Below are 13,584 nucleotides of genomic sequence, written 5' to 3'. Positions count from 1 at the left end.
GACTCGCCGAGGCCTCCTCCTCCCTCCCCGCACCCCCAGGGGCCGCCGCCGGCTCCCCCCTGCCCCCGCTGGCCATGGCCGACACGCTGGAGTTCAACGAGATCTACCAGGAGGTGAAGGGATCCATGGTGAGCCCGGCCCCTGGGGTGGCCCCGGCCGTCCCTCCCCTCTCGCCTCCTCCCGGGCCTCGTCCCGGTCTGTGGGGCTGGGGCGGGTCGGGACGTCCGCGGCCACATCCTCCCCTGGTGCCGTAGCTCCTGCGGGGTGTTGTCAATCGGGAGGTCCTGCCCCCGTCTCGAGGATCCCCCTGCTTCAATCGCTGGCATTTGGGAATCGCTCCTAAAAGCACGGGGACCGAGGGTGCTGGGAGCGTTTTGGGCTGCCCCAGCCCCAGGCGAGGGGGGCGAGGAGCGCGTGGAGAGCAAAACCTGCCGGGGTGCGGGGATGTCACCCCGTGGGGAGGATCTGTGCCCGCTGGGGCAGCCCTCGGGAGCGTCCGGGGCGAGCCTCACGCCCTCTGCCCCCCCCAGAACGACGGCCGGCTGCGGCTGAGCCGCCAGGGCGTGATCTTCAAGAACAGCAAGACGGGGAAGGTGGACAACATTCAGGCCTCGGAGCTGGCCGAGGGTGTGTGGCGCCGCGTGGCGCTCGGCCACGGCCTCAAGCTGCTCACCAAGAACGGCCACGTCTACAAATACGATGGCTTCCGGGAATCGGTGAGCCCCCGGCGTGCCCGCCCGCGCGCGCGCCCCTCCAGACGATGGTGTTTGCTCCCGTTACACCTCCCGTCCTTCCTCGTGCCGCTTGTCTGCGCCCGGCTGCGTCGCCCTACAACGCCTCCTTCCCCCTAACGAGAGCTGGCCCCCGTTTTCCCCCCGCTCTCCTCGGCTGTGGCCGTGTCGGGGGCTCTGGAGGCGGTGCCCGCGCGTCCTGGCGGTCTCTGACGGGCGTTCTCTGTTCCTCTGCCCCGTCGCAGGAGTTCGATAAGCTCTCGGATTTCTTCAAGGCCCACTATCGCCTGGAGCTGGCGGAGAAGGACCTGTGCGTGAAGGGCTGGAACTGGGGCACGGTGCGCTTCGGAGGTGAGTGGTGGCACGGCGGTGCTGCTAGCTGGGGAAGGCTCGAGGTGGTGGGGCTGGTCCCATCCCTCCAGGGCGCTTGTTCCTGCAGTTCCTAGCCTCAGGGTGTTCCTCTGGGCAGCTGGCCCCTTGCTGGTGCTGGCTTTGGGTACGGCACGGACGTCAGGCGTCCCAGGAAAGCGGGAGGTACCCACACAAGTCCCGGGTTTTGGGGGGGAAGATTTTGTGGGCAGAGAGTGCCCAGCGTGGCAAAGAAGTCTGCTTGGGAGCTGCGTCTGGCAGAGCCTGCCAGTTCCTGCAGGAGCTAGGGGAGCTGGTGCCTGCTCCTCCCTGCTCTGAGAGGGGGGAATGTGGGGAAAAACAGTTCCTCCTCTTTGTTTCTGGTCAGTGCCCTTCTCTGGAGCCACAGCTGGGAGGGGAAGGTGTGGAGGTTTGGGGTGACAGCACGGAAACGAGAAGGGCGCTGCTGGGCTTTGAGAGGAGACCAGGGGTGCTGCTGGAGAGCAGATCCAGGATGAGACCCACCTCGGGGGGTGGGCCTGAGGTGCTCATCCCTCCCCACCCCTTGCAGGGCAGCTCCTCTCCTTTGACATCGGGGAGCAGCCGGTGTTCGAGATCCCCCTCAGCAACGTCTCCCAGTGCACGACGGGCAAGAACGAGGTGACGCTGGAGTTCCACCAGAACGACGACGCTGAGGTCTCGCTCATGGAGGTGCGCTTCTACGTGCCCCCCACCCAGGAGGACGGCGTGGACCCCGTGGAGGTGAGGAGGAGGTGGTGGTGGTGGTGGTCGGGGGGCGGGGGGCGTGCTGGGGGGTCGCCGGGTGCCCGGACCCGTGCCCGACCTTCCCCTCGCCTCGCAGGCCTTCGCGCAGAACGTCCTCTCCAAGGCGGACGTGATCCAGGCCACGGGCGACGCCATCTGCATCTTCCGGGAGCTGCAGTGCCTGACGCCCCGCGGGCGCTACGACATCCGCATCTACCCCACCTTCCTGCACCTGCACGGCAAGACCTTCGACTACAAGATCCCCTACACCACCGTGCTGCGCCTCTTCCTGCTCCCCCACAAGGACCAGCGGCAGATGTTCTTCGTGGTGAGGAGCGACGCGGCGGCGGCGGGGCCTCCCCCCCTCGGGGAGCGGCGGGGGGCCTGGGGGCCTTGCGGTCCTCACCTCCGCGTCTCCTTTCAGATCAGCCTGGACCCCCCGATAAAGCAGGGCCAGACCCGCTACCACTTCCTCATCCTGCTCTTCTCCAAGGACGAGGACATCTCGCTGACCCTCAACATGAACGAGTGAGCTCCGCCTCCCCGCCCCTGGGGGCTGCGGGGGCAGGCGAGGACCCCCCCCGGGTCCCCGTTCTCACTGTCCCCCTCCTTTTTTTCCCCACGCAGGGAGGAGGTGGAGAAGCGCTTTGAGGGGCGGCTCACCAAGAACATGTCTGGCTCCCTCTACGAGATGGTCAGCCGCGTCATGAAGGCTCTGGTCAACCGCAAGATCACCGTGCCCGGCAACTTCCAGGGGTGAGGGCACGCTGCGGCCTCCGGGCGGCGGGGCCTGGGGTCTGACCGCTCCGAGGGCACGCGTGGAGGCGGGGGGAGACGCCGAGCGAGCCCTGGCCTCCCCAGGGCAGGAAACATTTCCTCTTTTCCTCTCGTCTCTGCGGTCAGGGGGAAGGGGCTTTGCAAGGATCGGGGCTCTTGTGGGGGGGAGCAGCTGACGGGCTTCTCCGGGCCGCGGCGGCGCTGTAGGCAGGGTGTCAGCAGGGTGTAACGTGGCTGTTGGCCCTCACAGGCACTCGGGAGCCCAGTGCATCACCTGCTCCTACAAGGCCAGCTCGGGGCTCCTCTACCCGCTGGAGCGCGGCTTCATCTACGTGCACAAGCCGCCCGTGCACATCCGCTTCGACGAGATCTCCTTCGTCAACTTCGCCCGCGGGACCACCACCACGCGCTCCTTCGACTTCGAGATCGAGACCAAGCAGGGCACGCAGTACACCTTCAGCAGCATAGAGAGGTGGGCGCGGAGCGAGCCGGCCCCGTGCCGCCGCGCAGTCCCCTCCTCCCTTTGCGTCGGTCACCCGGGGAGGGCCCTCGCCGCTTTCCCATGGCGGTCGCCCCGCGGCGCAGGGTGCTGGCAGCCCGGCTGCCCCCGGCCCTGAGCCCTGTCTGTGTCCCGCAGGGAGGAGTACGGGAAGCTCTTCGACTTCGTCAACGCCAAGAAGCTGAACATCAAGAACCGAGGCCTCAAGGAGGTACCCGGCAACCCACCTGCTCCTCTGTGCCCGGCCGGCTGGGGCGGGATTGGGCTGGGGCCTTTCTTTTCTCCGAGGTTTTGCTGCCTTTTTTTTTTTTTCCCCTCCTTTTTCCCTTTTTTTCACCTCTCTTTTCTTTCCTTGCCCTTGTAGAGGAAAAAGGTCCGTGCGATACCCCTTCCTCTTTCTCCTCTTCCTCCTCCTGGCGCAGGTTTCCTCTGCATGGCCGTGGTGGTCCCTGACTAAACCCAGTAACTCCAGCATGGGTTGCGAGAGGGGCCCCCTAACCCCGATAACACCTGTGGGTCCCTGTGGGGTCCCACCTCTGGGTCCCTGACGGGGAGGGGACGCGGGGGGCGTCCGTGCATGCGTGTGGGGCCTGCCCCCAGCCGTTTTTGGCTTCCAGAGGCGGAGTGCGCGCAGCCCTGGGGCGCGCCTCTCACCCCGTCCCTCCCGCAGGGAATGAAGCAGAGCTACGACGAGTACGCCGACTCCGACGAGGACCAGCACGACGCCTACCTGGAGAGGATGAAGGAGGAGGGCAAGATCCGCGAGGAGAACGCCAACGACAGCAGCGACGGGTCCGGGGAGGAGACAGGTGAGCGCTGAGGCTGGGGGAGTGCGAGGGACTGCCCCGGGGGGCTGTCTGGGGTGCCGAGGCCTCTTCCCCCTCTGGTTAAGTCCTGCCCCGCTCCCTGGGCAGGATCAGACCCCTGAGGTTCCATCCTCCCTGCTCTCCTTGCAGATGAGTCGTTCAACCCTGGCGAAGAGGACGACGACGTGGCTGAAGAGTGAGTAGGGGCAGGGCGGGCGTCTCCACAGGGGTCACTTTCGGAAGGGGGTTGTGTCGGGCAGTGCCGGGCTTCCGCACGAGCTTTGGCTGAGTGAGGCCTCAGGCTGGAAGAGAGAGAGAATGGTGGGAGGAGGATGGGGCCCGGGAGGATGGGACACGGCCCTGCCAAGCCCCGAGCAGGGGGACAGGGGGGCTGAGGCCTGCAGTCGCTGCACGGGCGCTCGGGGGCATCGTGTGTGCTGTTGGGAGTCGGGTTCAGCCCGAGAAGAGGGGTGGGTCTCGGCGCAGCTGAGCCGTGAGGCATTGCAAATGCCTAAAGTTTACGGGAAGTCAGGAAACCATCAGCCCCGTTCGTGGAAGGAAAACCCCCTGAGGGCTGCTAAGTGCCAGCACAACAGCTTCAGCTCGGGAAGCCTCCGGCCTGCAGGCTGCTGGAGGCTGGGAGAATTCGGGGGCAAGTCTGGCCGCGTGCTCACTGCGGCTGCCTCTCCTTCGCTTCCCGCTCAGCCCCGTTGGGGCAGGGGTCCTGAGCTGTTCCCTGACACCGTGTTTCCTCGTGCAGGTTTGACAGCAACGCCTCGGCCAGCTCCTCCAGCGGTGACGGTGACAGCGACCGGGATGAGAAGAAGCCAGCCAAGAAGGCCAAGATCGTCAAGGACCGCAAGCCCCGCAAGAAGCAGGTGGAGGTGAGAGGTGGTGGTTGGACGGGTTGCGGAGAGCAGGACCCGCTTCCCCCGAGTGCTTGGGGTCTTTCAAGGCTCTCACGCTGGTTCTCTCCACTCCCTTCCACCCAGAGCAAGAAGGGGAAGGACCCCAACGCTCCCAAGAGGCCCATGTCAGCCTACATGCTCTGGCTGAACGCCAACCGCGAGAAGATCAAGTCCGACCACCCCGGCATCAGCATCACAGACTTGTCCAAGAAGGCTGGGGAGCTGTGGAAAGCCATGTCCAAGGAGAAGAAAGAGGTGAGAATCACTGCTGTAGGAGGGGAAGGGTGGGCTCCCGGAGAGCTGCTCGGCCCTTCCTTGCTCTCAGGATCCCTCAGCAGCGGGGAGGTAACACCTGTGGGCTGGTGGAGCTGGTGGGGGCGTTGCTGTGCCTGGGTGGACTCGGCTGGCGCGGATGGGGTGCAGAAGCCCCTGCTAATGTCGTGCGCTTGCCGCAGGAGTGGGATCGCAAGGCAGAAGATGCCAGGAGGGACTACGAGAAGGCAATGAAGGAGTACAGCGTGGGCAGCAGGTCCGAGAGCTCCAAGGCGTGAGTGTGCTGAGCAGGCAGGAGGGAGGTGGCCGGGCTTCGTGCCTCTGGGATCCGGCTCTTCTCCTGCCTTCACGGTGGCTGGGCCTCTCTGAGGCTGGCGGCAAGGTTACGCTGATATCCCTTCTACCCCTCACAGGGAGAGGTCTAAAAAGAAGAAGAAGAAGCAGGAGAAGCAGATGAAGGGGAAAGCAGAGAAGAAAGGTGCTGCCTCCAAGTCTTCGTCCTCCACAAAGTCCTCTGCCAAGAGTCTGAGCGAGAGCTTCAAGAGCAAGGAGTTTGTCTCCAGCGACGAAAGCTCCTCTGCAGAGAGCAAGAAGGAGGTAGGGCTCCTGGGTGGGTGGCTGGGGTGGCTCTCACCTCACCTCCTCCCTGCACCTTTGGGACCCTGGGGGCTGCCCGGAGCCCCTGCCTGTCCCCAGGGGCCGTCAGAGCGCTCTGCTCCTGCTGCCCTGACGCCTCCTTCTTGTTCCCGCAGGACTCGGAGGAGGAGGGAGGCGCCAGCCCCCCCCCCAGCTCGGAGGATTCCGCATCGGGCTCGGATTAGCGCTGTCCCCGCTGGCTCCAGGCTGGTTCCCAGCTCAGCGGGAGGACTGAGGGGCCTGGCTCCGGGGCTGCAGCGGGCTCCCGCCCCTCCTGGCCTCCGCCGGGCCTCCTCCTGCCGGCGGGGCAGGGGCACACAGGGGCAGGGCAGGGCCGGAGGCTGCCGGCCGTCCCCCCGGCCCTCTCCCCTCAGTGCCTGGCTGGGGAGGGAGGCCGGGGCGGGGGCCCTCAGTCCCGCCTCAGCCCCGTTTCTCATCAATTTACTTTTTTTAAATACTCGGGTTTGTTTTGGTCTCTCTCTCTCTTTTCGGTTTCGTTTTGTACGTTGGGTCCGTGCCCGTTGAATAAAAAAAGCACCCTGCGAGGGCCCTGCGTCTGGCTGCGGCCTGCCCCCCGCGGCCCCTTCCTCGCCCTGCCTCCTGCGGGGCCGGCGGCTGAGCTCACGGCCTCCCCCTCCTGCCGTCCCTTGCCCCCCCCCCCCCCCAATTAACGATAACTAATTTACGGGCACGGGGAGCCGCGGGGGCCGCGCTGCAAGCCCTGGGGAGGGAGGCCTGGAGGACCCCGCGGCCTCAACATGGCGCGGGCGCCTCCTCCTGCCCCCTCTCTCCCGCCCCGTCTCTATGGTGCGCGGCTCTATGGTAGCGCCCCTCTGGGCCCCTCCTCTCGCTGGTGCCCGCCACGCGGCGCCGCGGCCGCACCCCGCGGGGGTGGGCGTGGCCTGAGGGCGTGGAGGGCGTGGCCGAGCTCATGAATATTCATCGGCGGCGGCGGGTGAGCGGGGGGCCCGGGGAGGGAGGGGGGAGGGTTGCTACGGCAACGGGGTGCCGGCCGGGGCGGCGGCGGCGGCGGGGGGGGGGGTGCGTTGCCATGGCGACGGGCCGAGGCCCGCCCGTCCACTCGAGCGGGAGCCGCGTTGCCATGGCGACGGGAGCAGGCCCCGGAGGATGGGGGAAGGGGGGGGGGGGGCGCCCCTTGCCCTCCTCTTCCTCCCCTCCTCTTCCTCCCGTCCCCTCCTCCTCCCCCCCTCTCCCTTCCTCTCCTCCCTCCGGCCTCGTCACCGGGAGCTGGGCCCCGGCTGCGGCGTCCCGGGGCTGCCACGGGGTCGGGAACGGGCCCCGGATTGGGGGGTGGGGGGGAAGATGGCGGAGGGAGGGCAGGGAGGGGGCCGGGGGGGGTGGGAAGATGTCTTCCAGATGTGGCCTCCTCAGCGCTGCTCGGCCCCGGCCAGCTGGGCCGGGGGGCGGCGAGCGGGGAAAGCTGGGGGGCAACGAGGGTGGGGGGACCCCGGGGTGCGTGGGGCAGGGGAGGGGGCAGCGAGGAGGAGGAGGAGGAGGAGGAGGAGGGGAGGCAGGGCAGGGCCGGGAGGAGCAGAGGAGGAGGCAGGGAGCGAGTTTTTCCTGTCCCCGCAGCGCAACGTGAGTCACGGGAGCCGCAGCGGCGACAGCGGCCCGAGCCCCAGGATCCCCCGCGTCCCCCGTCCCGGACATGAGGCTGCTGCGGGGAAGGTGAGGGGGGCACCCCCTGCCCCATGGGCACCCCCCGTCCTGGGGCCCCCCCTGCCCTGCCTCCCTCCCAGCAGTGCCCGGCGGAGCCCACGGCTCGGCCTCGGGGTGCTGGGGGCGTTGGTTGGGGTGTGAGGGGGCTGGCAGCAGGCCTGCGGTGGCGGGGAGGGGGCTGGAGGCTGGCACGCTGCCCCCGCGCTGCCCTTTTGGGGCTGGAACGGGCGCTTTTCGGTGTGACGTACCCCACGGGGCTTGGCCTGCTGCTGGGGGGCCGGTGCTGCCTGCCCCGGGGGGGGATTTGGGGTCAGTGGGTGAAAACGGGGGGTGGCACCGGCATATGGGGTGAGGGAGGGGTCCTGGGGGGACCTGGCGTTTATTTGGGGCCTGGGGAGAGGCTGTCAGGGTGACACGGGTGTGCCGGCATGGCACCCGGGTAAAGGAGGTGTCGGCGCCGTGCCCCCATGCACCGAGGCCAGCCCAGGTGAGCAGGGACGGGGCCACCCCGACACCGAGGCGGCCGGGGGCTGCCCCGGGGCGTGCAGGCAGGGCAGCGCTGTTACGGCCCGGCCCGGGGCTGGCGCGGTGTGCCAAGGGCGGTGCGGGCGGGCAGGGGCCGGGCAGCGCGATAGCGGCTTGGCACGAGGCGTGAGCGTGGCTGCAGGTGACCGGCGGGGCTGGCACAGCGCTGGGCCCCGAATCCGGGGAGGTTTCAGGGGCCCCACCGGACAGCTCGGGCGCTTGCTTTCCCCGTAACCCTTCTCCCTTTTCTCTCCCCCCAGGGGCTGACTGTGCGCTGAGATCTGCTGAGCCTCAGCCACCGCCATGGCCTCCCAGCCCCAGCCCCTGCACCCCCCCTTGCCCTGCGCCTCGGGGGGGGCAGGACTGGCGGCCAGCAGCCCTGAGAAAGGTGAGAGCCCCTCGGACACCAGCCCGGCTCCTGACCCACCCCTGCTCACGCGTGGGTTTTGCTGCCTGCAGCCTGGAGCAGGGCTTCTCTCGGGGCTGTCGGGCTCCTCCAACTCTCCGTCTCTCTCCGTGTCCCCCTCCCGCAGGCACCGCTCGCCCCAAGCCTCCCATCCGGCCCAAGCCCCGCGTGCTGCCCAAGCCGTCCGTGCCCGCCAAGCCTCACCCGCCGCCGGGGCCGCGGCACCCTCGCCCCGAGCTGCCCTCGGCCGAGAAGATGAACCGCCTGGCGGGGCCCCAGCCCTACTGCGGGGGCAGCTCCGGGGGGGCCCTCAGGCGCCCTTCCTTCACCGTCAAGTCTCCCGAGACCCCCAACGGGAAGGGGCTCCCGTCCCCGCCGGTCTCGGCCCCCGAAGACTCGGGCTCGAGCCCCGCCAGCGAGGCGCCTGCAGCCCCCCCGACGCCTTCCCGCAAGGGCCCGGCTCCCTTTAAGGTGACCCCGGTGCCCGTGGCGAGCAAGCCGGAGCGGTTCCCAGGCACCACCGTGGAGGAGATCCTGGCCAAAATGGACAGCAAGGAGGGCCCGGGAAGCCCCGACCGCGCCCGGCTCTCTCCCTTCTGCCCCGATGCTGCCTCTCGCTTCGGCTCCAAGCCCTTCGCCACCGTCTTCAGGAGGCGCCCCAGCGGGGAGGCGGACGGAGACCCCCCCGGTGAAGCCCACCAGCCCCCTCAGCACGCCGGGGGGGAGCCGGGGATGGGGGGTGACAGAAGTTCAGTGGCTGAAATGAGGTGAGGGGCTCGGGGCCGGTCCCTGGGGACGAGGGACCGTGGGGGGGGGGGAAAAAGGGGGAGGCGGTGCCGCAAGCCATGGGAATAACGGGGCCGGAAGGGAGCTGAGGTCTGGGCTCCGGCACGAGGCCGGTGTTCCTCCTAACCAACAGTGCCTTGAGCTGCCTTCGTGGGAAGGCTGGGTCACCCGCGACAGCCCCGGTGGTTTGTTGAAACCGCAGGAACGGGCTGGCCCGGTTAAGGAACTGCCTCCCTGCTCGCAGCCCTCTGCCGGCTGGGAGACCTGCCAGCCCGCTGTCCCGCTGCCCAAGCGGGGAATATCGGGGCTCTGCCCCTTGGAAGCGCTCCCTTTTTCCCACCCTTGTTTTGTTTTTCCTGCTGGTCCACGCCGGGGCAGAGGCACCGCATCTGTGGGGCTCCTGGCTGCGGGACGGGCTGGGGGCTGGTGCCCGTGGCTGTGCTCCCGCAAGCCGGGCACCTCTGGGAGCAGGGCAGGGGCTATTTTAATCCCGAGTGTGAGAAACTCGCTCTCCAAAGGACGAAAAACTTCCCAGCGCGGGCCTCGGAGCCCATTCTCCTCCCTCCCCTCTGCAGTCCAAACCCCGACTGAACCCAGCAGGGCATTAAGGGCGGCCACAGCTCACCCCACGGCCCGCGGGGAATGGGTTGGGGCTGGGAGGCCGTGCGGGCTGCTGGTGGGAGAGAAGAGCGGGGTGCCTGCGGCGTTCACCCTCCCGCCTGTCTCTCTGCAGCAGCGGCTCCTCCCCAGCCGGCCTGAGCTGTGCCGGGGACCCCCGCAGACTCTGGAGGCCGCCGTCTCCCCCTGACGTGAGTTCTCGCCGCCCCCTCCTGTGCCGCGGCTGCTCCGCTCCTGGGCTCTCTCCTTTGGGGCTCTCCTGTCTCCTCCGGGGCTCCCTCTCTGCGGGGTGCGTGTCTCTCCTTCCTCCTTTCTGGTGCCGAGCCCCCTCCCTCCCTCCGGGGAGCGCGGGTGCCCCCCCGCCGTGCCCCCTGCTCCCCCCACGGGGTGCCCGGCTCTCGGGACGGGCTTGGCAGGTGCCAGCCCCGGTGCCAAGGTGGGGACGAGGAGCAGCCGTGAGTCACCTGCCAGGATTTTGGGTGGTGACGGGGACACCGAGCGAGCAGCGTGGCAGGGCTGGGGGGAGGAGAGTTAACCCCGACGGCCACGGGCAGGGCTGGGCCCTCTGTGCCAGCGGGTGCCCGGCCCTGCAGCAGGGCGGATTGGGGCTGGGGGCGGTTCTGTTTCCTCTTGCTTCGGTTCTTCCTCTCCGCGTCTCTCTCTGCACGCCTCTGGCAGGGGGGTGGGTGCTGGCTGGGGCAGAGGAAGGGGCTCGGACGGGGGCTCCGGGCACTGCCTGGCCCTGCCCAGCAGGGCACGGAGCGGGGCCGGGGACCACGGGGAGCTGCCGGGGCTGAGTCACGCAGGAAGCGGCCCCGGCGCTGGCAGGAAGCGTGGGCGCCTCCTGCCCCGGGATTTCGAGGGGATGGGACCACGGCCGCGCTGCCACCGTGCGTCGGCAGAGGGGGGCCGGGACGTGGGTGATGCCTGGGGGGTTCCCCTGAGTGACTTTGCCCCCCCCGTGCCCCCCACCCCGTTCTTTCCGCAGCTCTCCTCTCTCCAGCTGGGCACCCTCGGACCCCCAGGCTCCCCGAGATCCCCCGCCTGCCCGGCTCCAGCCCCGGGAGCTCCTTTCCAGCCCGCTGAGCCCTCCGCCTTGGCCCCCGGCTCTCCCGATGCCCCCCCCCGAGCTGCTGGCCCCCGGCTCCCCCACCCTGGCCCCCGGCTCCCCCGACTCCCCTGCTCAGCCCCCGGCCCAGGAGCTCCCAGCCACCTCCATCCAGGCTCCGGGCGCCCCGGCCGAAGCCCAGCTCGGTGCCTCCCGCTCCCCCGGCTCCCCGCACACTCCCAGCGAGGGGTCCCCCGCTACCGCCAGCCCCCCAACACCAGGCACGCCCCAGCCGCCCCCCCGAGCCACCTACCCCCCCGGCTCTCCTGAGGCTGCCGCTGAGCCCCCGCCCCCCCCCAGCCCACCCCCCGAGCCCCCCGCCAGAGCTTCTCGTCCCCCGGGCTCCCCAGAGGGACCCGACGACTCCCCTGCGTCCCCGCGGTCCCCCGAGGGTCCCGATTTCAGCCTTCCTCCCCCCGGCAGGGACTCGGGGCTCCGACGCTCGTCAGAGGGGGTCCTGCAGCCCCCTCCCGGCGAAGGGCAGGGCCTGGGGGAGCTGGGGGGCTCGCTGAGCGCCCTGCCCCGGCCCGGGGACCCGCCGCCGGAGCGCTTGCTGGGCAGCGAGTCCAGCTGGAGCCTTTCACAGTCCTTCGAGTGGACGTTCCCCCCGCGGGGGGCCAGGGGGCTGCCGTCCCCCCCCAGCTCCCCCATCAGGGAGGCGGCCGACTCGGGGCTGTCTGAAGAGGACGAATCGGACGGGGAGGCCGCGGGCTCCCCAGGGGACGGCGGGTCCCACAGGGCCGGCAGCTGGGCGGCGGAGGGGGCTCCGTGCCCAGGGGGGCCCGTGGCCAAGCTGGAGGCCGAGGGCTCGGCGGAGGAGGAGGAAGAGGAGGAGGAGGCTGAGTGGAACAGCACCGTGCTCCACGTGACAGAGCCCGACCAGGACCCCGCTGAGCCCGAGCCCCCTGTGGAGGCCAGCCCTGCGGATCCAGCCTCTCCGGAGGCCAAATCCTGCTGGGAGCCGGGGCCGGCAAGTGCCTCTCCCACCAGCCTGCAGGGCCCCGGCGGGCCAGGCCGGGAGGAAGGCTCCTCGAAGGCTCCCGACGCCCACCCCGACCCGGGCTGGCTGACCGAGCTGCTGGCATCGCCCGGGGCTCACGCGGCAGGACGCGGCTCGGCGGAGGCCGACGGCTTGGAGGTGAGGACGGGCGGGGAGGCGAGGCCGCAAGGGTTAACGCCCGGCTGCGCGTGTCTCGGTGCGGCCGGGCTCATTTTTCTGCGGCAGAGCCGTCGGACGGGTTGGGTGGAGGCTGAGGAGGCCGAGCGGGAGCAGCGCGGCGCCCGCGGGGAGAGCCGGGGTGGGGCCGGGTGGCGGGAGCCCCGCCGCGTGCGCGCGTTCGCCGGGAGAGCCATGGCCGGCGAGTCGGGGACCACGGCCATCCTGCGGAGGCTGCTGGCCAACCTGGAGCTGCGGGACGAGCTGGGGAGGGCTCGCAGCACGCCGGGCTTGGAAGGGCCCTGGGCGGGCACCGCGGCTGTGGGTACCGGTGGCTCCCGGCCCCGGGCTTGCTGGGCTCGGGGGAGGCGGGCGGCGGGCTCTGGGCTCGCTTCGGGAAGGGGTCCCGCTTTGTGCGAGGGTCCTGAGGGTGGCCCCTCGCCCCCCGCAATGTTTCTTTGTGCTGCTAAGTAGGGGCTGCAGGAATCTCTAACGCTGTCTCTGCTTTGCTGACCCCCTTCCCCCAGGACCTGCTCGGCTGGTCGCGGAAGGACCTGTGCAGCGAATTCGGCATCGGGAGGGCCCAGCGGGCCGCCGCTTTTGACTGGAGCCGCGAGGCTGTAGCCGGAGACAGAGACTGGCCCGGCGAGGGGGGACAGGACCGGGAATTCAGGACCCAATCGAGCTGGGACACCAGCGTGGGTGACGTGGAGCAGCAGGACAGGGCCTTCGGCGCGGCCGAGAGGGACTGGAGCAGCAGTTACAAAGGGACAGAGCTGATGGGGGACGCGGGGCTGGGCTGCGGCAGCTGGCCCAAACCCCACGGCCTGGGGGAAAGCCGCCTGCAGGGTCAGGACTTCGGCAAAGCCAGCTGGGGCGCTGGCTACGGCCTGGACAGCGCGGGCGGCAGAGAGGAGGTGAGCTCCGGGAAGGCCGAGTGGAGCAGGACCTACGGCGTGGGACACGGGCAGCAGGAGGACAAAGAGCTGAGCTCCAGGCAGCCCAGCTGGGCTGGCAGGTACGGCTCGGGGGACCTGGAGACCCAGGACGGGGAGCTCGCACCCGTGTGGGCCGGCGAGTACGGCACCGGTGACGCTGAGATCAAGGACGGGGAGATGGGCGCAGACTGGGCCAGCAAATACAGCAGCAGGGATGCTGAGAGCAAGGACGAGGACTTGACGCTGGGCTGGGCTGGCAGATCCAGCACTGGGGACGCCGGCACCCTGGACAAGGAGTTTTGCCCCAGCAGGTCGGCCTGGGACAGCCAATACAGCAGCAGGGACATGGAGAGCCAGGACAGGGAGTTCAGCCCCAGCCGGCCAGCCTGGTCTGGCGAATACAGCACCCAGGACATGGAGAGCCAGGACAGGGAGTTCAGCCCCAGCAGACCGGCCGAGGCCAGCGACTACACCACGAGGGCCATGGAGAGCCAGGACAGGGAGTTCAGCCCCAGCAGGCCCTCCTGGGACAGCGAGTACAGCACCAGGGCCATGGAGAGCCAGGACAGGGAGTTCAGCCCCAGCCGGCCGGCTGAAGGCAGCGGGTACGGTGCCGGAGAGGAA

The 13,584-nt window shown here is 69.7% G+C and overlaps 2 protein-coding genes across 3 annotated transcripts; both read left to right on the top strand.

The window, feature by feature from the left end:
• Positions 1–8: 8 nt before the first annotated feature.
• LOC118157360 (FACT complex subunit SSRP1) lies at positions 9–6,205 on the top strand. Of its 2 annotated transcripts, XM_035311647.1 has the most exons (17): positions 9–128; positions 531–716; positions 977–1,082; positions 1,651–1,841; positions 1,942–2,172; positions 2,269–2,372; positions 2,472–2,600; positions 2,872–3,093; positions 3,259–3,331; positions 3,485–3,493; positions 3,791–3,929; positions 4,077–4,122; positions 4,687–4,810; positions 4,919–5,089; positions 5,290–5,381; positions 5,521–5,704; positions 5,860–6,205. In XM_035311647.1, exons 1-17 carry the CDS (start codon positions 75–77, stop codon positions 5,926–5,928), a joined length of 2,130 nt encoding a protein of 709 aa, XP_035167538.1. In that variant the 5' UTR covers positions 9–74; the 3' UTR covers positions 5,929–6,205. The 2 variants fall into 2 exon arrangements, with proteins under 2 accessions (XP_035167538.1, XP_035167539.1); XM_035311648.1 differs by lacking the exon at positions 3,485–3,493.
• Positions 6,206–8,204: 1,999 nt separating this feature from the next.
• Positions 8,205–13,578, top strand: LOC118157361 (182 kDa tankyrase-1-binding protein-like; the record flags this gene model as incomplete). The annotated part of the gene is given in 6 exon segments (XM_035311650.1): positions 8,205–8,336; positions 8,482–9,121; positions 9,877–9,949; positions 10,747–10,878; positions 10,880–12,004; positions 12,550–13,578. Coding segments are annotated over 6 exon segments (3,084 nt in total), but the record flags the coding sequence as incomplete, so codon positions are not given.
• Positions 13,579–13,584: the final 6 nt, after the last annotated feature.

This window comes from Oxyura jamaicensis (genome assembly GCF_011077185.1).
Source record: "Oxyura jamaicensis isolate SHBP4307 breed ruddy duck chromosome 5 unlocalized genomic scaffold, BPBGC_Ojam_1.0 oxy5_random_OJ106497, whole genome shotgun sequence".
In the NCBI taxonomy this organism is placed as follows: domain Eukaryota; kingdom Metazoa; phylum Chordata; class Aves; order Anseriformes; family Anatidae; genus Oxyura; species Oxyura jamaicensis.
This window is presented reverse-complemented; position numbering and strand designations above follow the sequence as displayed.